This window comes from Sardina pilchardus, chromosome 5 (genome assembly GCF_963854185.1).
Source record: "Sardina pilchardus chromosome 5, fSarPil1.1, whole genome shotgun sequence".
Taxonomy (NCBI): Eukaryota; Metazoa; Chordata; class Actinopteri; order Clupeiformes; family Clupeidae; genus Sardina; species Sardina pilchardus.
This window is the reverse complement of record NC_084998.1, coordinates 18,654,398-18,682,271: the sequence shown is the minus strand read 5'-3', so window position 1 is coordinate 18,682,271 and position 27,874 is coordinate 18,654,398. Positions and strand designations below refer to the sequence as shown.

Sequence of the window (27,874 nt, the reverse complement as noted above, 5' to 3'; positions counted from 1 at the left end):
CTCCTAACTTTTCCCATCAGTGATCTTTCAAAAATCAGAGCTGTTTCATAAACAGTTGTATCTTATTATTTCCGTATTATTTTGGGATTTTGATTTTGATGTGCTTTAGAGTCAAATGGCTACCCAGAGGCCCTTACAGCATCATCCAGTTTGTTTAATGTGAAATACACAGATCTATGGCAAGAAAAATAATTGTGACGAAGCAGAATTAAAATGAAACCCTTTTTCTTTAGTGAGAGAAAATGACAAAATAACAACCCTTAACAAAATATACACATGGCAGCACATGTTGGACACTTTTTGGCGTATTTTATTAGTGTTCTTAATGAGTGGCTGTTAAACGAGTGCATTATAACGTATTTACATTTAAATGTGTATGGAACACTCTGTTGTAAAAGTTCAGCTTCAACAGCCAAAACGTGATGAAGTATGCCAACCACAGGCAAGTCATTCCACATACTGTAGGCTACATGTGATTTCAAGCAGGTCTAGGTCTATCCCTCATGTCTGTAGGCTATCTGTAGCAAAAAGCAGTCCAATAACCAGTAATCCGATCCATGCTTCTATCATCTTATAACTGCAACAGCTGCAGCAACAGCTTCCCAGGACTTAGTTCATCACACCCTTCTACAAGTCATGCCGATCCCCTCATCTTGTGGGGAGAGTATTCCATGTAGCTTGAGTGGTCCCACCCGAGAACGGCAGGCAGGTTGGCTTTTACAGTATCCGTGTGACAGTAGGCCATTACAAAGTGAGTTGAAACTTAGCTGGTTTGGGGATTTTAAAAGGCAGCCCTTGACCACTAACACCTTGGCCTGTGTTTTGAGTTATTGACTGGGTCAGTAAAGGCAGTTTGACGGCCAAAGATCAGAAGCTCTGTATGATGCGCTCGGTTTTCTTCGCCTCGGTGGTGAGATCTCCGAACGTGTCAAAAAACTGTTCCATCTCCTTCTGGAGGGCGGCGTTGCGGCGGTCGGCGTCTGCGCGGGCGCGCTCCACGTTGCGCATCTTGATCTCGGCCACGCTGAACCACCGCCGCTGCTGCTCAAGGCTCGACCGGAGGCCCTCCACCTCCGTCTGTAGCGTCTCGTTCTTACGCTCTAACCTGCGAACAGAGATGCAGGTGCTCATACACGCAATAAACTTCACTGACATGAACTTCACTGAAAATCATACAGTATATAGCCTGGCTATCAGGACAAATGATAGCAGAAAGTGGATGAATTTCATGAGATTGGGCATACAGTAAAGCTACACAAAACACTTAAACATTTACAAATGTTTGCCTTTGTGTGAGCCTGTACTGTATTTAGTTTATGGCAATTATATTTATACTTAATAATATTGGCCTAGCCTGGATGCCAGCCGAACTTAGCCCCGCCCACAACATTTTATATTCTGACTAGAATTTTGAGTATGACAACGTCAGGCTAATATTGGCCCCTAGTAACATTAAAACAGCAAGGCTTGTCTCCCTTACATGGGTTAAACTAGAGAATTGCTGTGGAGAAAAGCTTTTAGTCTAGGACTAGGTTTAAATCACCAAATGCTGATGACAAGGCATCTGAAGATTTAAAAATCAGGCATGAGGCATTTTGAAATGAAAAATGAAATTGTATTTATGTACCTCTGGATCCTGGCTTCATACTCGGCTCTCTGCCTGGCCATCTGCTGTCTCAGTCCAGCGAGGAGGCAGTGCATGGCGTGGGTGGCAGTGGGGGGCATAAGGGGGTCTGGTGGGGCCGAGGGCAGGAAGACCTCGCTGCTGCCCGTGCTCAGCGGGGCATCGGTGGGGGCAGAGGACGAGGCGGGCGAGTTGAGGTGAACGTCCCCGTCCTCGCGGTCCTCCCGAAACAGCGAGGGGAAGCTGACCGAGGCTTGGCACGGGCTGGTGGGACCGGCGCTCCCGCTCCGCGCGACGGAGTCCTGGAGCAGGACCTCGCAGGACGACCACGAGCTGGCGCTGCCGGCCGCGCTGGTGCCCCCCTCGGCCTCGGCCATGCCGATGGCGCTGCCCGTGTCTGCCGCGTCGTCACCGCCACCACCGCCGCCGCTGGCCACGAGGAATGTCATCATAGTGTCCATGTTGTCGTAGACGGACAGCGTGCTGTCCTCCTGCGCGTCGCTGCTGCCGCTGTTCCCCGCCTGGTCCTTCTCCGCCGTCCAGCTGGGCTCCTCCTCCGCGCCGGACCAGTCCGCCGCCTGCTGCGACGGCACCTCCAGCACGACCGTCTGGGAGGAGGCAGCGGGAGAGGGTGGACCGGTGGCCGGGGAGGGGACGAGTTCCTGAGGGGATTGGCCCTTCGACGGGACTTCGAAGTTCTGCGGGTCGGCCAGACCGGGCCCCATGGCCGAGGCGACGGACAGCTGACACGCCACGGTCTCGGTCACAAACGGCGACATCCGTCTCTCCCGGGGGCTGTGCGACGACACCCGCCTCTCGGTGGTCAGCGGGAGCGACAGCTGGCGTGAGCACGGCGTGGAGGCCTGGGGGTGGGGCGAGGGCAGGCAGTCGGCGGCCAGCCCCAGATGGGAGTCACACTCCTGGGGGTCCAGCTCGGTGCACATCCACTCGGCCTGGTTGCTGTGTCGGTGGGACAGGGGAGCCGGTCTGGAGATCCTCGGCTCATCAGTGTCCCTGTCTTTGGAGAAGAGCAGGCTGTGCTCCCTAATGAGCTCAGACATCAGGTGCTGGATCACAGCTGCCCCTTCACGACAAGAGCACAAACAATCAACAACAACGCCACTAGATACACGCTAATCGGCATATACAGGATACTTACCGGTAGTCATTCTCATCATGCATATTGTGTAAAAGCCTATAATATTGTATTCTCAGTCAACCTCTCATTCTCTTAAAACCACATTCTCTCTCTCTCTCACACACACTTTGTATTCCCCCTCTTCCCCATAGCCATACATCAAACTTACCTCCAATGATGCTCTCAGGGTCCTCTGCTTTAGGCCGTAAAATGTTGGGTCCAAAAACAGTTGCCAGATTCTCAATGCTCATCTTGTTGCTGCTGGAGTAAGTCTGAACCTCACTCAAAAACCTGCAATGCACCAACGCACATATTACATAGACGTCACAATCAAAGTGTGTTTTTCAAGCTGTTTTGATCTTGATCGCCCAGACAAATCTTGATCTTACAGATAAATGTATATTTTGTATTGTGTGGTTGTTAGAGATGTTGTCATATACGTTTGGATAGGAGGTTTTTTTGTGTCACTTTCTCTAGTCCGGATGTTAATGTGACTCATTATATTTCAGTCAGGTATTTCTGACCTGACTGGTGGCTCCTACGTCAGACAGTGTTACAAATACCATAGCCGCTTTTAGTGAAGACTTACTGGCAAATGTAGTTCAGCAGGTTAAAGTTAGCCACAGGAAGGTCATGAAGCAGACTCCTCAGCTCAAGCAATCCCTGATTAACCAAAACAGACAAAAATAATTGTCAAATAATTAGTTACTAGCCAATTTAATAGCTATAATAGCTTTAATAGCTATAATAGCTTTTATAGCAATTTGCTATATAAAACACATATTTCATAATCATTTCAGTCAATGCCACAGACAGTTAACCTGACTCTCGCCAGATCCTAGTAGTTCTGGCGAGAGTCAGGTTAACAGAGAGTCACAATGGCGAGTGATGCTGTAGAGTCAGTGTGTTCTTGTGCAGCACCACCAGCCATGTTCCTGCTGCCTGTCTTCACTGCCTGTATTGTGCAAGAGGTTCCCACCTGCTTCTTGTCCCCGGAGATTCTCTTGCCGCAGATGAGGAAGTCTGGGTAGCGTGAGAATGGCACTAAAGGTTCAGGAAGTTCCCTCAGGTACAGCTTCAACAGAGATGCCACTGTGTGGACATCAGTGCTGCTGGGAGGGGAACACACACACAGGCAAACACTAACATAAACACCTGCACGAGCACGAGCACACTAACATTACATAACCCTCAAGAAAGAAATCATAACCACTCTGCATCGCATCGCATCATACACACTCTGTCCGTGTGTGTGTGTATATGAGTGTTTGAGTAAGTGAGTGAGTAAGTGAGTGAGTGAGTGAGTGAGTGTGAGTGTGAGTGTGAGTGTGAGTGTGAGTGTGAGTGTGAGTGTGAGTGTGAGTGTGAGTGTGTGTGTGTGTGTGTGTGTGTGTGTGTGTGAGTTTCAGGGCACCTGTCGAAGGAGGGTTTCTCCCCGGCGTCGAAGGCCTCCTGCAGCTCCTTGACAAGCGTGGCCTGGCCCGGCTGCCGGAACAGACCCACCTCGGTGAGGCCGCGCTCGCGGATGAAGTCCACACACTGCTCCACCACCAGAGGGGCCATGTGCACCCCATACCGCCGCTCGTACAGCACCGTCTCCTCCAAACGCTGGCCAAACACACCTGACAGAGAGAGAGAGAGAGAGAGATAGAGATAAAGAGAAAGAGAGAGAGAGAGAGAGAGAGAGAGGGGAAGGATGGAGTGGGGAGGGAGGGAGAGGGAGAGAGAAAATAACACCTATAATGAACTGGAAGACACTTTGAATACAATTGAGGAATGAATAAACTCACGAATGAATAAGCGTAAGTTAATGTCATGAGAGAGATAAACAAGGTAAAGGTAAAACAATAAGCAACACTTCTAGCCCACGTTAAGTGTTTTGCCAGCAGATCTAGTGTTTATCCTGCGCTACTCACGCCTTCGGAAACTCAACACTCTCTTAATCTTCCTGTAAGCCGAGTGCGAGAGGGAGCTGCTCGTCCGGCACACCGCAGGTTTGTTCTCGGGCATGATCGCTTCCCTCACGACACCTCTGCTTCTGTTCTTTTTGTCCCCTTCGGGCCACCGCACGCTCACTCCTGCTCTGGACATAAGCTTCCAATTTAATGACTCCCAGTGGAGCTCGTCTTCGTGCTGACACAGAGTTCCATGTCCTCGTCGATATCTCCTTGTGTTGTTTTCTTTTTTTTCCTTTTCTATCTGGAACTTGAGTGTGTGTTCTGGGTTTTTTTCCTCTCCTCGTGCTCCTAGTTGTCCTGCCCCTCTCCCATCTTCATCTGAACAAGATAAGGCTCCTTTGGTCAGATAAAAGCAGAGTGGAACGGGAAGTTTTTTTTCCTCTCCCCTGAACGTGTACAGTACAACAAAGACTCTCCAGTTCGTGACAATGTGATACTTCGATGCATCAGCGCTGTGATGGAAAAACCCTCAATCAGTATGCCCCCCCCCACACAGACACTCACATGCGCGATTGTACACACGCACACACACACACTCACACACACATACACACTGTAGAAACTCAAAACACGTCCAAAACGATCCCAGGAACAAAATCTTACCAAAAGAAAAAAAATACTAAGTATTGCAGTCACACAGTGGGACTTCTCACATTGACATTTAGAACCTGCACACCCAGACGTTTTCCTCAAAATCCACAAGGGGGAAAAAAGTGGATGTGAAGTGACCCGGGATTATATGGTCAGTTTGAGGAGACGAGCCGATAAATCACCATGTCACTGAGTCAGAAGTGACCAATCGCCAGCAGGTGTCCATAGGGCCAGGCCAGGGAGAGCTCCTCCTCCTGGAGCCGTCCGCCTCCTGTCCTCTCTGTGGACGTTAATCTTGACCTCTGACCCCCACCCCAGCTGGAGCTGGACTTCGCTGAGGGAGCATACCTGGCCGCGCCATGTGACGGGGGGAAATCGGAGAGCTGTCCGGTGGCTCACAATGCGGAGGATGTGGGAGAGAATAGTGGCGAGGCGCTGCCAGATTCCGCCGTGAGCGGTCACTCTATTTCAGGGAACAAATGCGGTCACGTGGCAGCGTCCGTGGTGCCGTCCACCTCACCGTCCCTTCGACCCCTCCGGAGCGTCCGTGACAAAGTCTGCGAGGGAAGGCGAATGAGCCGCCTTGTTGAGGAGACGAGGCGGTTGTGATGTGGTGTGCTCTGAGTTCACAAGATGCCTTCCACCTGCTGATCCCATCCTCAGGGCTCCAACAGACTCGTGAGACATTCTGTAGCTTCTCTGTCCCTAACCTCGCCCTCTGTCCAGCTCCATCACAACTTTAGCTTGTTCCTTTCATTTCCCTGTTATTGTCTGTTATTGTCTTTGGATGAAGACTATAACCTCACTCCCCTCATTTCTCCCTCTCCCTCTCTCTGTCCATCTCTCTCTCTCTCCCTCTCTCTCCCTACTCTGCATTCCTCTTCACCCGCCTCCTCCCTCTGGTGTCAGAATACCTCGCACCATGCTCACTGGAGGGTGGCCAAGGTGGCACTATAGCACCCGCTCTTTCCCTCCCTTTCTCTTGTCTTCCTCTCTCTCCCTCTCTTTCTCTCTCCCTCTCCCCGAGGAATCATTAACAAGTGAGAACAGGGCCACAGATTGGCTAAAAATAAATGAGGTGGAACTCTCTGCCCTGTGGCCCTGCTCCTGCCTGGACTGAGCCTCTGTCCCCCGACAGTGCTTTTTGCACGCCCCCACAAGCACACTCGCTCGATATTAGCCGATCAGCTGATCAAACGCTTCAAAAAGGAGCCTCTTCATATCTGGAGAATTCTCACTCTTGGGGCTTTTGACAGCTCGAGGGTTTGTACAGCTCTCTTATCTGGGTCAGTCTTGACCCGTGGGATGTTTCGGCTGCATGTGTACACAAGAGGTGAGGACCCCTGGGGGTCTCAAGTAGCAGACGGTTCAGAGGTGGTGTGGGGAATTCATTGGGAATGTTAATCTCCTCCTGGGAAATGAGTAGTGGCGAGGGTGAACACGAGACCCCGGACGTGAGACTTGGGTCACTGCGAGAGTGTGTGTGACACACACACACAGACACACACACACACACACACACACACATAGGAAAAAACTTTTTTTAACAGTCTCAGCAGTTAACAGTTTTAGCTGCAATTCTATTATAGCCTACTCATTCAATGAATAGGCTATAAAATGTTCACAAATAGGCTCTCAGTGCATTCAACGAATAGGCTAATACACTCACTGTTATTTAAAAAGTGAAACTGAAAAAGTGACTTGTTTAAGAGTCACAGAATGACTGTATAGAGGGCATAAACCCCCCCGGTGTTGGCTACAGTGCCTCATGCGCAACAGTGCTGGACGATGATGAGGACTGGATGGGCTCCGTTTAGAACAACTATCATGCACATCAATCTGAGAGTCACTAGGCACGTAGCCAAGGCAGACAGACGGCTGTACAGACAGAACAGGGGACATGCCTCACTGCCAACACACAGGGCCAAAATAAGGGCTGTAGACAAGAGCTAGAGTCTCAAGCTGGCGGCATTGTGAACACACAAGGCTCCTCATTTTACCTGCAAGTGAGAGAATTGAGATTCTGTTGGCAGTTGAACTACAGTACATTAGCATTTGCATTACGTCAGGCAGGGTCAGGCTAAAGTTGATGCATTCAGGGCACACACATATTGAAAAGGAGTACATGGGATTTCCCAGATATCTTCTGCATGACTTGAATGTGCTCACCGAGTTACGGAACGAGTAACTCCAAGTTGTTATGGCTTCAGAGATATCTCTGATCGCAGGGATCTTCCCAGAAGTACAAAGTGTGCATTCAACTGCTTGTGTGCATGCATGCATGTGTGGGTGTTGGTTCGGGAGTGTATCAGTGTATGTCTATGTCTCTGCAGTGAGGATGCTTACCTGTGAAAGGTATCCACACACCCTTGTTGAGGCTCTTCAGCCACTCCTCCCCCTGACCACAGCTGTTGGACAAGAAGAAGTAGGAGCCAGGACTGACCAGCACGTCCCTGTTTCCACCTGAGACACAGAGGGCCAGAGAAAGAGCAGGCAGAGAGGACAGTCAGAGAGATACCAAGAGGAGACAGTGTATGTGTGTGTCTGAGAGTGTTTATGTGTGTGTGTGTGTGTGTGTGTGAGAGAGAGAGAGAGAGAGAGAGAGAGAGAGAGTGTGTGTGTGTGTGTGTGTGTGAGAGAGAGAGAGTGTGTGTGTGTGTGTGTGTGTATGTGCGTGTGTGGTAAGAGGAGCTGGAGGGGATAATACATTTCTGTATTTCTTATTATGTTCAGTGAACTAATTACCTAGTGGATCAATACATGTGTCATTATGGAGATGGCTCTGTAAGTAACCCAAACCATATACACTTATACACTGATTCAGACTGATGGCACTTTCATCCCTAAACAGTACATTTAGAGAGACAGGGCATTTCTCTGAGGGCCTTGAGTTAACTTTTAATCCATTTAGATGTCTCTGCCGTGCCTGCCCTCTACTGCAAGGACCCCTGATCTGTCTGCGTTTATGCATGTGCATGTTCTCCTTGTATATCGGTTTGTTTGCATCACATGACAGGACCTTAAGAAGTGTAACTCAACCTAATGGTGGGTGCCTACTTAGAATACACATATACAATCTATCAGATTTGTTTATGTCCCTTTTCTTATTTATTTTCTAGAATTTCAGCTCGGGGGCTGAACCTGATTCTTGTCAGATGTCCACTGATGGCAGCCCTGTTGTCTGAGTCTTGTGTTGTGATAGTGTCTGAGTCTGTGTTCGGTCTTGTGTTGTGATGTGTCTGAGCTGATAGCGGTGCTCCACATCACACGTCATGGAGCCTGAACATCTCTCTCTCTCTCTCTCTCTCTCTCTCTCTGCTAGTGCCATACCACAGTGGCGGTGAAACATAACAAATCCCCACTCTCGGCAATCAGATAGCACTGTTTTTCAACTTTTTTTTCCACGCCAGCATAGCTTTCTCAGCTAGAGAGCTCTGCAAAAAAAAAAAACCCCCCAATGGCTGTGAAAGCAGCCGTGCAGGATCACTCAGGAGCATCTGAGATTATAAACGAAATACCAGGTTAGGATTTATGTCTTCAAGCCCACAAGCATGCTTTCATAAGCATTTTTTTCCCCTTTTGAGCTGGGGGGTTTCACACAGAGGATTAATTTCCTCTAATTAAAGGAGGTCATTTTTCTTTAACGGCACGGCAAAATGGGGATCTGGGCACTCACGGTCACTGTGTCCTTTCGGGAAGGTGAGCGCGCGTGAGAACTGGACGACAGCCCAGGATGAATCGAATCACCATTTTCTATATTCCGACGCACTCTGAAAGGTTTCAGTGCAGAGGGGAGCGCTCGCTGGTTTTCATAATTGAATTAAAAAAAAGGAAAGTCTTGCTTGCTTGCCTTTTTTTCACATACATTTCTCTGAAGGTATTAATCAGGAAGTGAGTCTCGGCCACAATTAAACTGCGCTCTCTATTCCAGTCAGTCTATGGGAGAGTGCAGTCATTAATTTCACAGAGGACACTCTCCTTAACAAGCCCAGCGCCGTAAAACATAAAACAGCCATCTAAGTGGTTTATCAATACCTGTCCCGGATCTTGTTCGGTTAAATCTGCACATAGTAGTGTCGGTGACAGTAACTCCAGAAAATTGAACAGCAGATCACAATTCCTATGAAATACTGGGCCACATCATGATAGTCACATAAAGATGTATTAATGTTCTTGAACAGCTGGTGATATGCACTGAATATATTTTACAGGTTAACTGTCTTGTGTCATATTGAATAAGGGACAATTCTTTTCAGAATCAAGTGGCTGTATATGGTAGATGTTATTGCTATTCCAACTTGATTACAGCTGATCAAAATGCTATCCTGTTGTACTTGAACGCACAATTAAAACCTGTAACTTTCTTAAACTATGAAACATTACGACATGTATGACATTACATCTAGTCAGCAAATAGATACCAAATAGTTGCCAAAATTCCTCTCGGGAATGATGAGACTGATCACTGCTTCTTATTGTTTTTGCCAAGTCAGGCCCTCCAATCCCATTGGATGCTGAGACCATAGCAACCAAACTGGCCAGCTACTAGGCAGTTTTTTTAAAAAATGAATTTGGCCTGACTGTGAGCAATCTATAGATTAGCTCCACATTTAGTCTTCTGTCTGTCTGTCTGTCAGACACTACGTGCCTGTCTGCCTATCTGTCTGTCTGTCTGTCTGTCCTTATCTTGCTAGATGTTTTTCACCCCTGTAGTTAAAGAATGTGTCTGTCTCATACCCTGAGGTAACCTAGCCATTCCATCTCATTATTTTGAGTGCCCTCCTTTTCTCCACCCAATACACAGTCATCCATCAGGTTGCTACTGTAAATCACAGACTGAATTAAGAGACTGCCACACCAGACTCTCACTCCACTCTCCTTCTGTCTGCTATGTGGAAGTCATATCTCTCCTCAGTGTCACTGTGCAACAGAACCAGAATAGTTTAACCAGTTCCCTTTTTACTTTACACATGCACACACGCACATACTTACACACAATTACACACACACACACCCAAAAACAAGAGCGTACACACACAAACACACACACACACACACACCCAAGAACAAGAGCGTACACACACACACACAAACACAAATACACACACACACACACACACACACACACACACACACACACAACCAAGAACAAGAGTGTGCACACACAAACAAACACACACACACACACACTCACACCAAAGAACAAGAGTGTGCACACACACAAACACAAACACACACACACACACACACAGAAACACATTCTCTCTCTCTTTCCTCATTCTGGCTCTTTCCAAACACCAATACCCTTCTTTGTATTCTCTGAGGACAGAGGCTCCCTTGAGATCCCTAGCTAAAAGCGGTTGGGTGTAGCCCTTGAAAAATACCTGTACACATACAAGTAATTTGTTGGAGATCAATACCAATCTGCTTGTGTAGACTATGCCCTTGCACTTGATAATAGAAACAGGTCTCCAAGTTTTTCCAGGACTTCTTGGATGTAGTGACACTTGCAACTGATATTCTACATACAATTGTGTAAATACCCCAAATGAACGCATTACCTTTTTCATATAAAACCGTCATACCTCAGAGTATACATTACCTTTTTCAGATAAACTCATTATACCTGGGGGCTCTTATTATACACTTATATAAAAGACTGCATATATGTTATTAGTTTCCGAAGTCCGTTTTGTAAACTTTAGATAATAGGGCAGACTATGTCAATAAAGCTTTAAAAAGCCAACATTGCCTTGCAAAGATGACTGCAATTGCATGAGCGAGTGACACAGACAGTTGCAAGGTGTCCAACTCCAAGCCCATCCCACTCACCTTTCTGTGTGGCGCTGTCATACTTCCAGGACTTGAAGCAGGTGAGTCCCATGCTGCAGGTGTCCGTCTCGGTGTCGTTGCCTAGAGTCTCCTAGCCGCGCCGCCGCAACTGTCCTCGGTGAGTGTCCGTCATCGTTACCCGGTGTGCTCAGTGGAGACGGGCGGACGCCGGCCGCGTCGCGGGCTGGAGGACGCTGCCGCTGGCCAAGCTGAGGGCGCCCGAGCGGGGCGGCGGGCTCCACCGCGCTGCCATGGCCGAAGTCGGACTGTGCGCCGCTGTGCGCGTTCGTCTGCCTCTCCCGATATCTCCCTCCCCATTCATCTCATCAATAAACATACTGTCCCATTCCCTTGGCACCACTGGGCTCAGGGAGATAGGGAGGGTGGGGCTGAGGGTGTGTGTGTGTGTGTGTGTGGAGGGAGGGAGGGTGGATGTTGAGGGTGGGGTGTGTGTGTGTGTGTGTGTGTGGAGCCGAGCGGGTGGAGGGATGGGGGGGTGCGGACTGGCGGCGAGCTCTGCGGCAGAAGAGTCTGGACCAAGAGAGGCAAAGCCTGGCCTCAGCATCCCGCCACCAGCCGTAATTACTTCAGTACAGTGCAGCATCTCAGGCAGGGGCAATTTCCCTAATGCATACCCCCCCACCCAACCATACACACACACACACACACACACACACGTGATGAGCCCTCCTCCCCTCCCTCCCTCCCTCCCACCAGGCATCTGGTTTAATGGCCATCGATGTGATCGGCCCTCGCCCGCTCACAATGACTCAAGAGGTCATAAAGATGTGAGCAGCTGCCCAGCACATTCAACTTTTGAACCGTCGTCCATTACACTAAGAGGAGCTTCGCTCGCGTCTTCAATGCACCCCCCTCCATCCCTCCCCCACAACGGCTGAGAAACACACACACACACACACACACACACACATGTACACACACACACACTCTCTCTCTCTCTCTCTGTCTCTCTCTCTCTCTTCCAGTTTCTCTATCCTAGCATGCAGGATTTATGGCCCTGCCCGGCCTGAATCTCAGGGATATATTGATCCTGATGAAAGGGGCTCACTTCATTTGGCACGAGAAATGGTCTTCTTTAGAAGACTCTACAGATCCCATCAAACCACTGTGGTCTGGCTGGAATGATAAGGCCACTGATGTGACCCCTGCATGGCAAAATTACCATGGGGGAAAAAAAACTGCTACACTTGTCAAGCTTTTGTGTTCTGAACCAAAGGTCAGCTTGTGAGGCTAATTGTACACAAAAATCACTTTATTCAGTGACAAAATCCTAATCAGAGCAATTATCTGTGGTGGTCACTTAGCTCTTGCTCTAATTCCTCTGTAGCCCTACACAGAAAGACATCTCAGTGTACATGAATGACCGTACAGGTACCTGTTCATATTGTTTGACCAACATCTTTAAAGTGTCCCATGAGGCTCTCTGACCTACTGCACTGTTTCTGTTACCCGTCAGCTATTTCAGAGTAGCGAGATAAATTGCTTTTCAGATATGTCAGTCAGGTGGTGTTTCTGTAAGCGTTGCCCAGAGGTATGAGTCGCACAGCAGAGAAGTGAAGACATGCAAATCTGACAAGTACCTTATTAGACACCCTGCAAAGGTCAGAGGTGGATATCTGCTCTTCTGAAGATGAAAACTAATTTATATTCGGTGCTTAAGCAGCAGAGTAATTTGTCTGTCATGGATACTCTTGCGTTCACACTCAAACATCATCCCTACCTCTCCCCTCCAATCATTCAGACTGAAAGACAGACAGAGAGAGAAAGAGAGAGAGAGAGAGAGAGAGAGAGAGAGATTCAGTCCGTAACCCATTCCAATTACCACTGAGAGCTTTCAACTCCCTCTGTGTCAATACACCTGTCTCAGGGCATTCATGAGGGGAGAGAGAGCTCTTCGGAAAATGAAAATAGTCACATTACCCCTCACCCACCTCACACCCGCATCTCATTTTCTTAGTGCTCTCTCGCCATACAGTCGGCTAGTTATTGAAATGAAACATGGCCTTTGGAGGATGGGGGTCTGTCTCTGGATTAGCCGTCTTCAAGTTATCCATGGTTTGGGTCAATTAAACTGTCCAACTTTAGTAAATAAAATAAAATAAAAATACAACAGTGAGGTAACTAGACAGTAATATTATTCATTTGTTTATTTATTCAAAGAATTTAACTCACCATGGCTTTTGCTCCTGTAGAAGATTGCACCTTCTGCCCACCACTTTTCCTGAAATCCCTCTCAACAGCCACTTCTGCCATCTACCGATAAAAGCATAGAATGACAATAATAACTGACCTCTTTTCATGTAGCCCTTATGAATCAGCTGTACATCTTTGTACAGGTGAAAGTAATGGATGCTCGCAGTAGAGCGGAAATTTGTTTATTTATTTCTTTAATCTTATAAGCGCTTATAAGGCTTAGGTCCATCTCTGTGTGCCAGTAGTAAAAGCTAAGATTAGCAGAGAGCTAGTAAACTGCACCCACGGTTCATTGCCATGAAATGATTACTTCTCCATGTCAGGAGACAGTAGTAGCAGTGGGAAAGGTCACTGCAGGACAGTAGTCATCAGCACCTTTTAGAAATAGTATCTGTAATAATCACATGTGATGGATTACCACTGAGTTCTGTACCATCTGCACAGGGGTTTGCAGAATATCAAAACATTACTTCCGTGTTAAAATCAGAACATAATATGACTGCATTGTTTATACAAAAGGGGCATTTACCAAAATAAAGGAAACTGTCCACATAGAAGTCTTTTGCATGCCAAATATGACCTGGACACTTATGATACGCCTTCACTAAATTATTTGGAAGATGACCAGTCCAATAGAGAAGGTGCTAACACGCTGAAGTTGTAAATGTAACTGAAACTATATCTTGCCATGTATTCAGAGAATGCATGGCACCAGGCATCAATCATAAAACTAAGTGGCATCATGTATTAATACAAGGGTTGTTTACAACCATCCCTTTGAGACCTTGTGGTAACCCTCTCACACTCTGTTTATGTAAACACTATCTTAATAAATATATATTTCAAGTTTATAAGAAGTTTAAATACATTTATAAGACACTTGATGTCTTTCTCCAATTTTTCGTGTAATTATTCTAGGCCTACTGTAAATTATACAGCCCTAGCCTAAAATAAAATGTCCTGATAGTCACATTTGATTAGGGTAGAGTGGGGGAAAATGCCCCCGTGAGGTAAAACGCCCCCCGCCTGTTTCTCCCATAATAATCACTAGATGCAGTCAAGTTATATTTTTACTGTTGCCCTGCATCCCATTGACTACGGGGACACACATATATCCACTGTGAAGTTTACGCTCGCGACATAGTTGAAGGAAGACTGATTTCATGGTAAAATGTCGTAATTTTCCGTGGTCAGTTAAGGAGTGTAGGCTATGTTAGTTTAGGTAAGGTGTACTTGGCTGCTGGTAAGCCTAATCTATGAATTAAATATAGTATCTTACTATTCATTTATTGCTTAACAGCTTGCCTGTTGATTTGGCTATTAATGTATGAAGCAAATCGTTTTTGTAGGAGGGGGCAGTTTACCCCACCCATGGGGGGCATTTTGCCCCACTGCTGGGGTAAAACGCCCGCTTTGTATACATTTTATTTTTGTTAAAAATCTAGAGAAATATAAAGTCTAGGAAGTTTTCATAGTTGGTTTATATGTCTTTGCCACTTATAACCATGATAATAATTCAAAACACATTTAGCTTTTGTTTTCACAGGCCACATTTTCCTTAAGGGGAGCGTTTTCCCCCACTCTACCCCTATCAGTGAGTCCCAAACTCAGTGTAGCAAACTCACTGACTTTTGTACGGGCTTTAGTTGTAAGAAGTGGTAGGCTACTGTAATAGGCCTAGCCTAAACTTCTTAGCTATCTTTAGCTATTACATTAAATTATTAAAACACAAAGCAACTTGGAAATTATAGGCCTATGTGTGCTGCTGGTCATGCACAAGCAACAATGTAGTTCGGTGATTAATACAGATAATTATGCTTTTTCTTCTTCTGTAGCCTTCCGATGACAGGCATATGATATGGCATACACTATCAAATCAGGTGAAAATTAGTTTTGTATCAGATTCAGATTTCAATCGGGTTTTAGTTGCTTTGAAACTAGGATCTAAACTCACTAGCCTAATTAAGAGTTAACATCGACATGGCATGTTACAAGTCTCGTCCGAAATTTCAGCTATTTTGATGCAAATACAGTGTCCGTCCTTGATGTGGATTCAGTGCTTGTCATTACAACTATTTCATCATTTCCTCAAAAACGACTACATTTCCCGTCAGCGGTCATTGGTAAATAATTGGGCAGGGTACACCGGGGTACACACACGGTCGCCATTTTAGGTTGGAACGTTCGACGTGGTGGGTGAAACAGAATTTAACAGAAGTTGTCGTGTGTTGCAGTGTCTTATTTCAGAATCAGATTTGAATTATCAAGTCGTTTGAGGTGAGTATATATGTAACTTAAGAACGATATTTATAAAGGATGTGATTACATGTTATACTAAAGGTTTATGTGGTTTCTTATTATAAACGTTCAGCGTAGGCCCGACTTAGCTTAGCCAACATAGGACAGAGTGTACATTTTAGATACCTCTAACGTAATAACCGTAGTGTTATATATATGCTGTCAACATCTCGACGGTGAAATGTGTTTAATGTAGTTTGTATGATTATGTGTCATCGACCGTGGGTTATATCTATTATCCTGTAATGTACTTGAAAATGGCTAACTTAGCTAACATTAACGATTGCTACATTTCGGTCTCGAATATTGCTTGTTGCCTTTGTTCTACGCAACGTTAACGTTAGTGCGTCGCTTGCCACATGAACTGTATTAACATTAGCTAGCAGGCTAACGTTATAGCGTAGTTTAAAAACAATCACACTTCATAATTATCCTTAATGGTAACGTTACTGCTCATTAAATAGACTTGGTCAAAGTATTGCATACGGATTGGAATTGGTAACATTAGCTTCTAGGAGGTGGTAAAGAATGGTCTCAGCTACTATTAGCTGCTATGAGGGTTGTGTTGAGTAAATCTTTACATTAGCCTAGCTGCTACCTGTCTAATTAACAGTTGTTTATAGTATGGTAGTCGTTTAGTAAGATATGCTTATCGAGATCTAACGATACAAGTTTGTGTTTAAATCGAATAGTGTTGAGAATAGTGTTGGGAAGCATCAACTTTGAAATTCTAACGTTCAATGTTTCATTTTTTTCTTCTCTTTATTACCCATAAGTCTTCGCGCGCTATCTATCTCCTGACAACAACAATAAATAATTGCTACATTTCTCGGCCTTGTTTTTAAATAATGTGAACATTAACTTATTGTTGTTCTTACCAGATATGTTGTCGAGTTTTGTGGTCGAATGACCCATCAGTCAGCAACACTATCTAACGTAATGTTAATTTTGCATGTCAGTTCAGTTGGCGGGTACTTGAGCCAGGTAGCGATTTGGGTGTGCTTGTGGATGTCCCTGCCAGTGGATTGAATTTTACAACCGAGGCGCTTAGGAATGTGTAGGGATTGGCTTCCCCGTCGTATTTTTTGTTCGACCTTTTTCTATTCTTGTTTGGCAGATGCGTCAGTCCAAACGAATGCGTTCGAGTGATGGCTGGCTATCTGAGTATAGCTGGGAGGAGAGACTGGAAATTCGAAAGCGACCAAGACGAAGGTCACGCAGTGGTGACAGAGAGAGAAAACCAAGGACACATCACCACTACAAAACATACGAAAGGTAAATCATTGCATTTTGCATTGCAATCATTTTGCAACCAACTCTAACCTGTAAACTATGGGAAGGTATTTAAACAAACATGTCCTACCCAGGAAGTTATTTATGTTCTTAGTCTATATTGTTGTCAACTTCGGTACACAACCATTGCCTAACTACATGCTAATTCATTTAGTTGTCAGTATAATAACAGTTAGTAGTCTGTGTTGGTTACTATATTTTCTTATTGATCTGGATATTGCAGAGATTGAACTTGTGAAAAATTACATTGCCAGTCACTACTCTTTTGATTATTATTACACGGATTATTGAGGGTTTGGTTTTACTGGTCTCACAGTTTACCTGGTAATTGTTCTGCATTGTGACTTACATGTGACTATGGCCTATGCACCCATGCAGAAGCATCATTAGATCTTTGCCAGGCAGTACAAAAGTGAGAATTAAAGTGAAATGTTTTTTATATTTATGTACAAAACAGAACATCATCGAAAGAAATAATGGCCATTGTCTATAGAGGTGTGATGTGATTGTTTTAAGTATTGATCACTGGAATTGATTCAGAAATCAAGAAGTGTGTGCAACGGAAAGAGAAAGAGTGAGTGACTTTTTGGGTGTGTTACTTCAGTGGAATGTGAAATCAGTACAACACTATTAGTTTAGTGAAGTAAGATACCTGCCATATTTTGAAGTGTGGCTCTGTGACAACTCTGCCATGTTAAAGCATTGCTTCCACTCCTGGCAAGCGCCTGGCAAGCGTTCATCTTGGGTCAGAGAGAGGCAGTATCGGTATCTTCTGCGGGTGAGCCTGTGATTTCCTCTAAGTATAGCGCACCTTGGCTGGCGGCTCTCCTTTCTTGGAAGATACTTGATGCTGCGGGTGACTGTCAAGCCAGGATCTAGTGTCCTCAACCCTATCAGTCCTGCTGAAAGGGACAATAAATTCACCCACAGTGGACAGGGTCGCATTGACCTATGACCAGATAACACCGCACATGCCAATGCATTACGTGGAATATTTCTCCTTTTTTCCTAAACGAGGTATAAAATGTACAATTTAACAGTGGCTATAGGATTGTGCAGCTCCTTGGTCAGTCTGGCTGTTGTATTGTAGTGATGTCCTTTCTGTAGGAGTGTACAGCAGCTGTTGTGAAACCCTGTTTTTAAAGTGTGGTGTGTGTGGCAGTAGTTCATGTGTTCTCGTTCTGGTTTCAGGTGTCACGTGCACACCAGGAGGCTGGAGGTCAAAGAGAGGCGCATTGTGCGAGAGGCCAGCCTGGAGCCGGAAAGCTATGGGGTGAGAGACGCCGACCGGGCTGACCCCAGCAGGGAGCGCGAACGTGACCGCGAGCGGGACAGAGACTGGCACCACTACAGCAAGTCGTCGGCGCGCTCGGGCCGCAGCGGGCGCAGCCAGTGGAGCAGCCACGGACAGCACCGGTCCCGGCGGCGCAGCCCCTCGCGCCACCGCAGCGCCTCCAAGCACCGCAGCCACCACTCGGACTCGGTAGGGCGCGTTCCGCAACACGCACACTGCTCAGCTCACTGCTCAGCAAGTACACAGAAAACAGTTATGCAGTTAGGTTACATGATGAAAATGTTGAAAAATGTGGGGAGATTTTTTTTCATACAGGGAATTTTTAAATGATGTCGTGAATGTAATTTAGTAGCTGCATAAGCAACGTAATGTAAATCTAGTTTAGTATTTAAAAGAAAAAAAAATGGCTGGAGGTTTGGTTTTTGAAAGCAGTAATGTGAGTATGCGGGACCTCGTAAGCCTGTGGTATTCTCATTGAATACCTACTAGATTGTATTTCTAATCTGTAATCACCAAAGCACTTTTTCTGAAAATGTGTTGCCATGTTTTTCTTCTGTAACACACACTATGTGGGCCCTGTGCCTTTCGCGGGGATGAATTTGAAATTGCTGCCGCCGCGGCCCTGATGCGGGTATCTGAATGGGCCGAATGTCGTCCCCTCTGCGGTCACCCCCCTCGCTGAATGAATGAATGGCGCGTTCTGGCCTGGTTCTGGCGGGTGTGTGGTGGTGGTGTTGGTGATGATGGTGGTGATGCTGGTACCCATGAACCTACCTGCCCCTTCCAGAGGAGCCAGCGCAGGAAGAGAACCAGGAGTGTTGAGGATGATGAGGAGGGTCACCTGATCTATCACAATGGAGACATGCTAAGAGCAAGATGTATAGAACATATACCTTTTTTTCTCTCTGTACCTTTTTTTTGGTTTTGTTTCTTGTATTTGTGGTGGGATGACTGTCAATGAAGACTAGCATCGGGGTTATTGCTTCGCTAAAACAAAAAAAAAATGTTTGAATTCAGTTAGTAAACTGGAATCTGATAAAGATTCTGTGTTCAGGAATGTGTTTTATATTGTCAGGAACACAATGTAGCAATAATTACCATTTAAATTGAATTTGTGCAGTTAAGTTGCATTTAATATGTTCATTTCTCTCCTCCTAGTGTTCTAACTGGTGTGTTTTTACTTCCAAACATAGATGAAATTGTGTGCACTCTAGGCGAGGGAGCCTTTGGGAAAGTGGTGGAATGCATTGACCATACAAAGTAAGTAATGGATCCCAGTATGAATAATGCATACGAGTACATGTTCATTACGACTAAAGTAAACGGGCCTCGACAGGCTGGAACGTTCCATCCTAACTCAGACATGTTGACTGTTTCAGAGACGGCCAGCGTGTGGCAGTGAAGATCATCAAGAATCTTGAGCGCTACCGCGAGGCGGCTATGTCTGAGGTGGAGGTGCTTGAACAGATGAATAAACTGGACTCCAGCAGCAACTAGTAAGTAGCGAGAGTGGCGGTAGTGCCATGAATTTGTCAACTCTGCTGAACTCAATACTGTTGTAGGTGGGAGAGGGAAGGAAATGAATTCGACCACCTCCCGTGCCCCAAAAACACAGCAGTAGGAGGTCCTTATGTAACACTTCATGGTTTCTTGTCTGCTCTTGAAGAAAATGTTTGCGCTGTGGCCCCACAAAGAATGGGAGAATGGGAAGAATGTTCTGAACAAGATGAATGACTTTACCAAAGAATAATGACTTGCTAATTATGAGGCAGAGACATTCATGTGCCAATATGTAACCAGTAATGTGGCAATTAGTAATCCTGCAAATTAGCGGTTTCTGAGCTTGTACGTCTATTACTTGAAATAATTGGTGTATAGCTCAAAGCTTAAACTGCTCAATATATTTGGCTCAACATTGCTGAGTTGTCTGTCTTTGATTTGGCTTTGGTCCTCCATACATAAATATAATATTGGCCAGTATGGAGTACATGTGGCCCTGTCAGTCCTGTCACTCTACAACTGTAGTATTATTTTTCCACACCATGTGGCAAAGCATTCTGTTTCTGACTAATAAAACCATGTGTGTGGAATGTGCTGAGTCATGGGCCTCCTCTCCTCTCTCTCTTACAGTGCCTGTGTGCGGATGCTGGACTGGTTTGATTACCACGGACACATCTGCATCGTGTTTGAGCTGTTGGGCCTGAGCACGTTTGACTTCCTCAAGGAGAACGGCTTCATGCCCTTCACCATCGACCAGATCAGATATATGGCCGATCAGATCTTCAGAGCCGTGCACTGTGAGTACACGTTGCCGTTGTTGTCTAGAAAATAGCCCAGAGGCACAGTTATATCTTTATCTGTTACCTTCCTGCATCACACACACAATATATAGACTGCATGGAAAGAGACTGTATAGTGTGTTGAAAAGGCATTATGAAACTGTTAATGTAGATGTTATTAATATTGAGGGCTTCAAATATTATAGAACCACTGAAATACTCTGTTCCTGCACCCTTAAGTTGATTGTCATTGAGGCTTCTGTGAACTTCATCATCTCTCATCAACTCTTTAAGTGGTGGTCCATTTGATTGGTGGTGGCTCATACCTGAAAAAAAAGCGGTCAGCCTATATGTGTAGTAGAATGTCTGGTAGTTCTCACGGTCTTGAACTGACCCAGACATTTAACAACAGCGTAGGCCTGTGGTAATTCTGGGCAACAGCTTGGAGCCATTTTGGTTTCAATATACATTCATATAAGTGTGTCCATATGTAGCTGACTTTAAACTGCTTGTTTGGTTTTGCATTTGTAGTATGTTGTCTTCTTTGGACTAACCAAAGGTCTTGTGTGTGTGATTCTTTTTTGTTTTTTTTAGTTCTTCATCAAAATAAGCTCACTCACACTGACCTGAAGCCCGAAAACATTCTCTTTGTGGACTCCGATTACGACATTGAATACAATGCCAAAATGGTCAGTAAAATCAGTTTATACAGATGAATTTTGCAGTGGTGAAAAGTTCTTGTTTATTTTCCTGTGTGTTTTCCCCCCCTTGCCAGTAGAAAACAAATATGAGTCCAGTGGGTTAAAAGTAGCAAAACTACATTTTGTTGCGATGTTCAGAAACTTTTTTTAACCATACCTTCATTTATGGCCAAGACTGTTATATTAGATAATATATAGAGAACAGTATGTGGGACTAATTTTGTTTGGGAAATTTAGTAATTTCATCAGAGAGAAAAATAATTAGTTTTCAAATGAGTGCACTCGATAGATCATTGTGATTTTCCTTTTTACAGAAACGCGATGAGAGAAATTTGAAAAAGCTAGACGTCAAGGTTGTGGATTTTGGCAATGCCATCTATGACCACGAGCACCACACATCTGTTGTGTCGACTCGTCATTACCGAGCCCCTGAGGTCATCCTCGGTGAGTCATCCTCGTCTGTCAGCCAGTGTGAACCGTGGTTACTGTTGGAGTAGTGGCTAGTCTTTTCATCCGTGTTTTGAAGTGGGCCTTACTGAAACGTGCTTTGTGTTTTTGTTCACCCAGAGCTGGGCTGGAATCAATCCTGTGACGTGTGGAGTCTCGGCTGCATATTGATCGAATATTATCTGGGACTAACTCTATTCCAGGTAAGGAAACTTTTTTTTTTCTTTTGTAGTTTGCTGTTGACGCGCTCGCCCCTGTTGCTATCATCTCTTGGTGTTGTACTATTAGTCCGGTGACCTTTATTTGTCCATTTGACAGACACATGATAGCAAGGAGCATCTGGCCATGATGGAGAGGGTGCTGGGCCCACTACCCGCTCACATGCTGCAGAAGACCAGGTACAGCTTTTACCATACTGTTGCCATTTATTTGCACCTAACCAAATTAATGTTACTCCAGAATGTGTCTGTGTTAACCTCACAATGTCTTTGAATGTCATACAAAAGAGCAGATTTCCTGTGCATGGATTAAACCTAGTTGGAGACAAAAAGAGGCTTTTAGTGTAGGGCTAGGCGTAATCCATGTATGGGAGCTGGCCCATTGACTATTGCCATTGGCAGCTGTGGTTAATGTAACGTATTGTAGTGAAAGGGCATTAATGAACCATTTATGGTTCTATACACTACCCAATGTGTTTTCACACCTGAAGTAGATTTGGTGTACAAAGGGTGGTGTCCTCGGAAACAAACATTTTGTGTGCATAGAGATGACGTGTCTAATCTCGTCTTTGTGTCTGTGTTTATACAGGAAGAAACGCTTTGTGTACCATGAAAAGCTGGACTGGGATGAACATAGCTCCGGCGGCAGATATGTGAGGAAACATTGTAAACCGCTGAAGGTAAAGGCCGTTCTCATTTTAATTAAATACGTTGGTAACAGAAGAATGTGCAGATGTGTATTTCATTAACTCAAAAACTTGACCTCTAAGTAATGAGTTGTCTTTCTGCCCTCAGCAATACATGTCTTCCAAGGGAGCTGACCACGAGCAGCTGTTTGACCTGATCCAGAAGATGATGGAGTACGACGTGTCTAAGCGGATCACCCTGGAGGAGGCCATCAGTCACCCCTTCCTCGCCCCCCTGAAGAAGAAATAACCCAAAAGTTGTCGCTGCCCCCTTTATTTGCGCTCCAAAGGAGAGGGACTCGTCAGACTGTATCAGTCTCAATTACATTGTAAATTCTGTTCATATTTATTTCTTGTCAGTAGATAATGTTCATATCACGTGCTCTTTTTCTGTCTTTAATAAACCTGATTTGTCTAGCATTACTTTCACGTGTATGCTTCTCTTTATGTCCATTTCAACATGGCAACGATCATGCACATGCTTCTTCTACTTTTGATTTGAACACGGCAGCAATCCTAACAGCCGACCACTGAAGTTTGGACAGAATGATGGCCATGTATGCTCCTTGTGTCTATTAACCGTATTTAGTCTGGGATAGATGTTGTGGTCTTGATTACTTAAACCTGCAGCAATATTCGTGGTAACAGCTTGTAGACAGAAGTGTGTAATAGAACAGTTTGTCCAGTGAGTGGCGATCAAGAGTAGCTGTTTGATACTACTCTCTTGGGCTCAGAGAGTGAAACTGTATTTCTCACTCCCTTGTTCTCACAGTGTAACCAAGGCAAACCTCAAGTAAGGGGATATGGCAATATAACTAAGCACCTATTTATTCTAGAACATTGGTTCTCAAACTTTTCATAGAGAGTACCACCCCTGAAAACGAATGGCTTCAAGTACCACCATTATATCCAATATTAAAATACAATAGTGTAGGCCAATTGAGCTACATACTGTATTTTACATTGTAAATACTGTTTGAGTCAGTACCAGAGAGTCCACGTACCCATACCACAGTTTGAGAACCAGTTCTAGAACAACAGCTGGACTGAGTGCGCATTAAATGTTGCACTCTAACGCTCTGCAGAACCTAAATGGAGCAATTGAATTGGTGTAATTGGCAATATATTATGTTTATTGTGTGAAAGAGTGCAGCGTCAAAGACTCAGTTTGGGGAAAATGCAAAGTATTCGATAAAGTGCACATGTGAGAAATAAGAAATGCATTAGGCTAAGTAACGAGTCTTGAACAAGAAACAAACGGAGGGGTTAAAATATTTTGTTCATCACGTCTTAATATCCACCGGCTGCAGTTTGTAGTGGCAGGAAGTGAGGGACCCCAATTTCGGTTTGCGATTCGCATGCCTCAGAGAGAAACAATTTAACCTGGCAGCCCGCGTGCAACTCGAACAAGCACAAGCGCCCTGCAGCTCGGACGCTCAACAGCAATTGGGCAGAGTTGCGCACGCTGCATGTACACGAGGGTGGTTCATGGTCTTAAGCGCAGGGGTGACATCCGATAACTTAGTTGTCCCATGCTGGCTGTCTCACCATCCGACTAAGATAATAACAGTGCCGTTCGCGTCATTTAACTAGTGAGCTGCAGTTGTTTTGTGCGTTGCCACCAACTTTTTTTCCCTTGAAAAATTAAAGAAGAAACCGTCAGGATGGACGCAAAGGAAAAATCGAATTCAAATCTAAAAGCGGAGAGCTATAAAGGACAGAAATCGTCTTCTTTCTTACATTGTGGAGGATTGCCAACAATTTTGTGTGTCATGATGTCTATTTGCTCGATGGCGTTTTGCTTTATGATGACTTTCAAGACCTCTCATCTGGAGCACAGAGTGCATGTTTTGGAGATGGAGCGACTTTCTCTGATTCATCCTTTACCTTCAGCACCGGAGCCAAATGGAACAGTGTCGGCACTGCGGGAGACTATCGAAAAACTTTTACAAGAGGTGAGAGCAACAACTTAAAGGTCCTGTCTATTTATACCGTTGTCATAGTACGCTTTGGCATGACTACAGTGAACGAACTGACCCCATAGTTATCCCTTCACAAGTGCCGCCTGTCGCAGAGGATGAACATACCATCACGCGTCCCGTGTTAAATATGGTTGTGTATGTACAACGTTGCTAGCACACAAACAGTAATGTCTAGCTGTCTATCATCATTAGGCCTATTTTTGCCCACTTATCTCCCTGATGACACCCAATTCCTAGTTACTGAGCAGGTGCTTAGACGTTAATATTACAGCAAAGGATTTTAATTTCATTGTTAATTGCTAGAGTAAGCAGTATAGCTCTAGGCTAGATGCAGCATGTTCGGCATCAAAGTAGGCTACTGAGTTTCAGGTATCCAACGCTGTCATAAAAATAGTGTTGAAATACTGTTGGCTGGAAATATTTTGCGGTTGATCAAGACAGCCAGGTGGATTTTTACCCCATGTTGCATGTCTCATTCTGTCCAATTTAACAGAGATTTAATACCATGATGCCCAGACTTCGCACAGCGAGGGAGGCAGAGGCGGCATGTTCCTGTCCACCAGGTTTGTCCCTTTATCATGATTATAATAATGATGTCCCACACCACCTGAGTTTGACTAGGTAAAAAAAAAAGAAAGTCACGTTTGAGGTCCAGAGTTTGTGGAATGTCTGTAAGTGTGAGCGCAGCTCTCTCACCTGAGATGCCTTCAGATGTAGCCTAGATACTGACATTAACCTGCTGCAGCAAGCGCAGGTGAAAAGTCAAAGAGCAGGCGGTACTGAGGTGTGTGCTTTGATGCTCTTCGCAAGCTCTGTTGACCTAATCCTGTCCTTGACTTGTAATGTTTCCTTCACAGAGCAAGTGGGTGTCTTGTGTTTCATGTGCTCCTCATACACAAAGCAGATGGGGTTTGATGGGATGGGATGGGACTGTACTGTCTTCACTTCAAGCAGTACTATGTGTGCAATTGATTTAACACAAAACATCTTTCAAACTGCCTTTTCCCATTAACTTAAGTTAATTGCTTCTTGCCTTTTGTTATTTTGAAGCAACAATTTACTCACGGTACATCTTCATTAGTTGAAACAGCACTGCTTTGCCCTGGAATGATGCACTGTGTAGACAGTCTGATAACCGCAGAGCCACAACAGAATGCCTGTCATAGATTTCATACAAGAAGCACTTACATGTGGAACTTATAAACTTTAAATGTGGTTCTTCCACAGAGACAATTCAATGGCATGGGCGTGTATTGTGCAACCTTGGCCATAGGGCATTAAAATTTATAGCTGACTATTGAGAGAAAACAGAGCAGACAGAGTGCTTAACCTTTCATGCTTTTGTGCACTTTTTTGCACCCCTCTCATGTTTTATTCCCCGGCAATCTGCTTTTTGTGCCTCAAAGACAGTGGTGGGGTAACCCTCAGAGCGACTTGAGAAACGTGCCCCGTCAGTGAATAGCAGAATTATGCGGAATGAATGGATCTAGTGCAGCAGAGTGATTTCATGGCGCTTGTAGCCCACAGAGGCATTTTGTCTCCTGCAAAGTCCCCCCAGTTTGTCTGAAATGTGCTTGTGTTTTGACTAAGTACCCAAGGGATGGTTAGCCTTTTGGAGTAGATTCACATTACAGGTTTGATGTGTTTTATGTCCATGTCGTTCTGAAACACCAGGCATATGTTACTGTTAAAGATCTCTCTAGCAGCTGGTGGTGATATGAAGGATGTAAGAACACATCAGTTTTATTCTTATCAAAGAGTGGTAGGTTGGTAAAGAGCACTCATAGTTGCTCACAGTGTTGGAAGACATTTAAGAAAAGACATTATGTTGTGATTCATGTAAATTACATGAAAATAGATTGACTAATCATTAGTACCTATTATTATTATTATTATTATTATTATTATAGTATGAGACTAATTATTGCACGATCTTGATCTTTGTGCCAATTATTTTTATGTTATCCTGATTGATTGACAGTCAGTCAATAATTGTCTGAGAAACAGTTTCGGTTTAATGTATTGATGAATGATGAATACTACAGATCCTATAGCGAAATATGTACCCCTTTTGAAAGGTAATTTAGTTGATATTATTGAAGTGATTCAAAAGCTATTTCAAGGTAAACCAAGTCTATCAGCGAACCAGCTGTGGCTTGCAAGAAGCAGTGTTGTTTGCTAGGAGTTTATTTGGAAACTGACTCATCAAAGGTCAGAGATGTGTCTTTTTTTATATAAAGAAAGATTACCTCATGGTTTGTGGTCATCTTGAAATTCCACCTAATGACGTTCTGGTTGAGATTCTGGTCTGTCTGTGTATTATTGTTACAACATTTTAACAACACTGTTGTTCTTCAAATGTGAAAAGTCGTATACAAAGCCTGTACGACAAGCCAGTGTTCATAAAACAAGAGCCCGCGTTAGATGTTCGGAGGAAGAAACTCAAACTGACTGAGGCATCCCAAAGGGAATACACCATTTTGGACTTGGCCTGGAGTCACTAAATCATAGAGTGGGAGCACGTTAACCCATCCAACAAGCGCAGGAGAACATAGGGCCTCACTGCTGAGTCACTAGTTTCTACAAAAAAAGTTTTGATTGTATATTTTATGTATTCCAACATACAAAAACAACTCAGGAGTCTCATAAACTGTATGACATTGCTTGAGGGATGTACAGTATACACATTTGTCTTGGCCCTAGCTTTTAGCTTATTAGCTTAAGGCAGAGTGTATCTGGGGAGTTTTTTTCTGTTAAAGTTTTTTTTTTTTTTGTAATTCAGAGGAGGAGACCTCAAATCTTAGGTCTGCAATCTGTGGCTGTATATAAGATATGTTCATGCCTTTAGGTATCAGGTGTTTGTTATTAACATGGCCTATCCCCCCCACATCCCCCGGTCTGATGGTATACACATTGACTTATAGGGGGAGACTGAGAACGGTTCCCTCGGTTTGCGTCAACGCTGTTCTAGGGAGCCTTCTTTTATAGGTGTGGCCAAATGACACCCCCCGTGGAGGAGGCCCTCTCCGGCATGTTTCCCCCAGCGTGCTCCGATACCTGCAGCTCACATAACTGCAGCTCAAAGGTGGTTCTCAATTAGCCGCCATGGAAAACACATCTGCTTTATCTCCGCGGCTTCGTGCACCCACTTCCAAATGTTTCCTGAGAGCATCTCACTCAAGGGGTTATGGGAATTTGGCATGCCAGGTGTAATCGCAAACTATTTTTTACGCGGACATGCGAGGGGAATTCTAGGGAAAGAGAAGAAGTGTCTGTAAATTTACAGTATAAAGTTGACCTCTCCGGGCCAAATGAGAGG

General features: G+C 44.8%; 2 protein-coding genes and 2 long non-coding RNA genes across 7 annotated transcripts in view; 2 read left to right on the top strand and 2 right to left on the bottom strand.

The window, feature by feature from the left end:
* Positions 1-236: 236 nt before the first annotated feature.
* On the bottom strand, positions 237-11,804 carry si:ch211-247j9.1 (rho GTPase-activating protein 24). 3 transcript variants are annotated; one of them, XM_062536791.1, is made up of 8 exons: positions 11,144-11,804; positions 7,658-7,774; positions 4,177-4,384; positions 3,742-3,874; positions 3,352-3,425; positions 2,932-3,053; positions 1,628-2,708; positions 237-1,105 (listed from the first exon to the last, which is right to left on the bottom strand). In XM_062536791.1, the coding sequence occupies exons 1-8, from the start codon at positions 11,193-11,195 to the stop codon at positions 868-870; spliced, it is 2,025 nt and encodes a 674-aa protein (XP_062392775.1). In that variant the 5' UTR covers positions 11,196-11,804; the 3' UTR covers positions 237-867. The 3 variants fall into 3 exon arrangements, with proteins under 3 accessions (XP_062392775.1, XP_062392772.1, XP_062392774.1); XM_062536788.1 differs by lacking the exons at positions 7,658-7,774; positions 11,144-11,804 and adding an exon at positions 4,679-6,211 and having other exon boundaries at positions 239-1,105; XM_062536790.1 differs by lacking the exons at positions 7,658-7,774; positions 11,144-11,804 and adding an exon at positions 4,679-6,210 and having other exon boundaries at positions 239-1,105; positions 3,742-3,871.
* A 292-nt stretch (positions 11,805-12,096) lies between these two features.
* LOC134080374 (uncharacterized) lies at positions 12,097-16,692 on the bottom strand. Its single transcript, XR_009939199.1, has 4 exons — positions 16,534-16,692; positions 13,337-13,417; positions 13,096-13,243; positions 12,097-12,906 (listed from the first exon to the last, which is right to left on the bottom strand). It is a non-coding gene; the product is annotated as an uncharacterized LOC134080374 (long non-coding RNA).
* Positions 15,506-22,996, top strand: clk4b (CDC-like kinase 4b). Of its 2 annotated transcripts, XM_062536786.1 has the most exons (13): positions 15,506-15,634; positions 16,773-16,930; positions 18,140-18,431; positions 19,030-19,120; positions 19,436-19,502; positions 19,622-19,738; positions 20,373-20,539; positions 21,116-21,210; positions 21,537-21,666; positions 21,790-21,872; positions 21,988-22,067; positions 22,477-22,567; positions 22,683-22,996. In XM_062536786.1, the coding sequence occupies exons 2-13, from the start codon at positions 16,773-16,775 to the stop codon at positions 22,821-22,823; spliced, it is 1,512 nt and encodes a 503-aa protein (XP_062392770.1). In that variant the 5' UTR covers positions 15,506-15,634; the 3' UTR covers positions 22,824-22,996. The 2 variants fall into 2 exon arrangements, with proteins under 2 accessions (XP_062392770.1, XP_062392771.1); XM_062536787.1 differs by lacking the exons at positions 15,506-15,634; positions 16,773-16,930; positions 19,030-19,120 and having other exon boundaries at positions 18,413-18,431.
* A 976-nt stretch (positions 22,997-23,972) lies between these two features.
* Positions 23,973-27,874, top strand: part of LOC134080371 (uncharacterized) — a 51,538-nt gene continuing 47,636 nt past the window's right edge. Inside the window, exons 1-2 of the long non-coding RNA XR_009939198.1 lie at positions 23,973-24,528; positions 25,049-25,118. This is a non-coding gene — a long non-coding RNA (uncharacterized LOC134080371). The remainder of the gene's footprint in view (positions 24,529-25,048; positions 25,119-27,874) is intronic.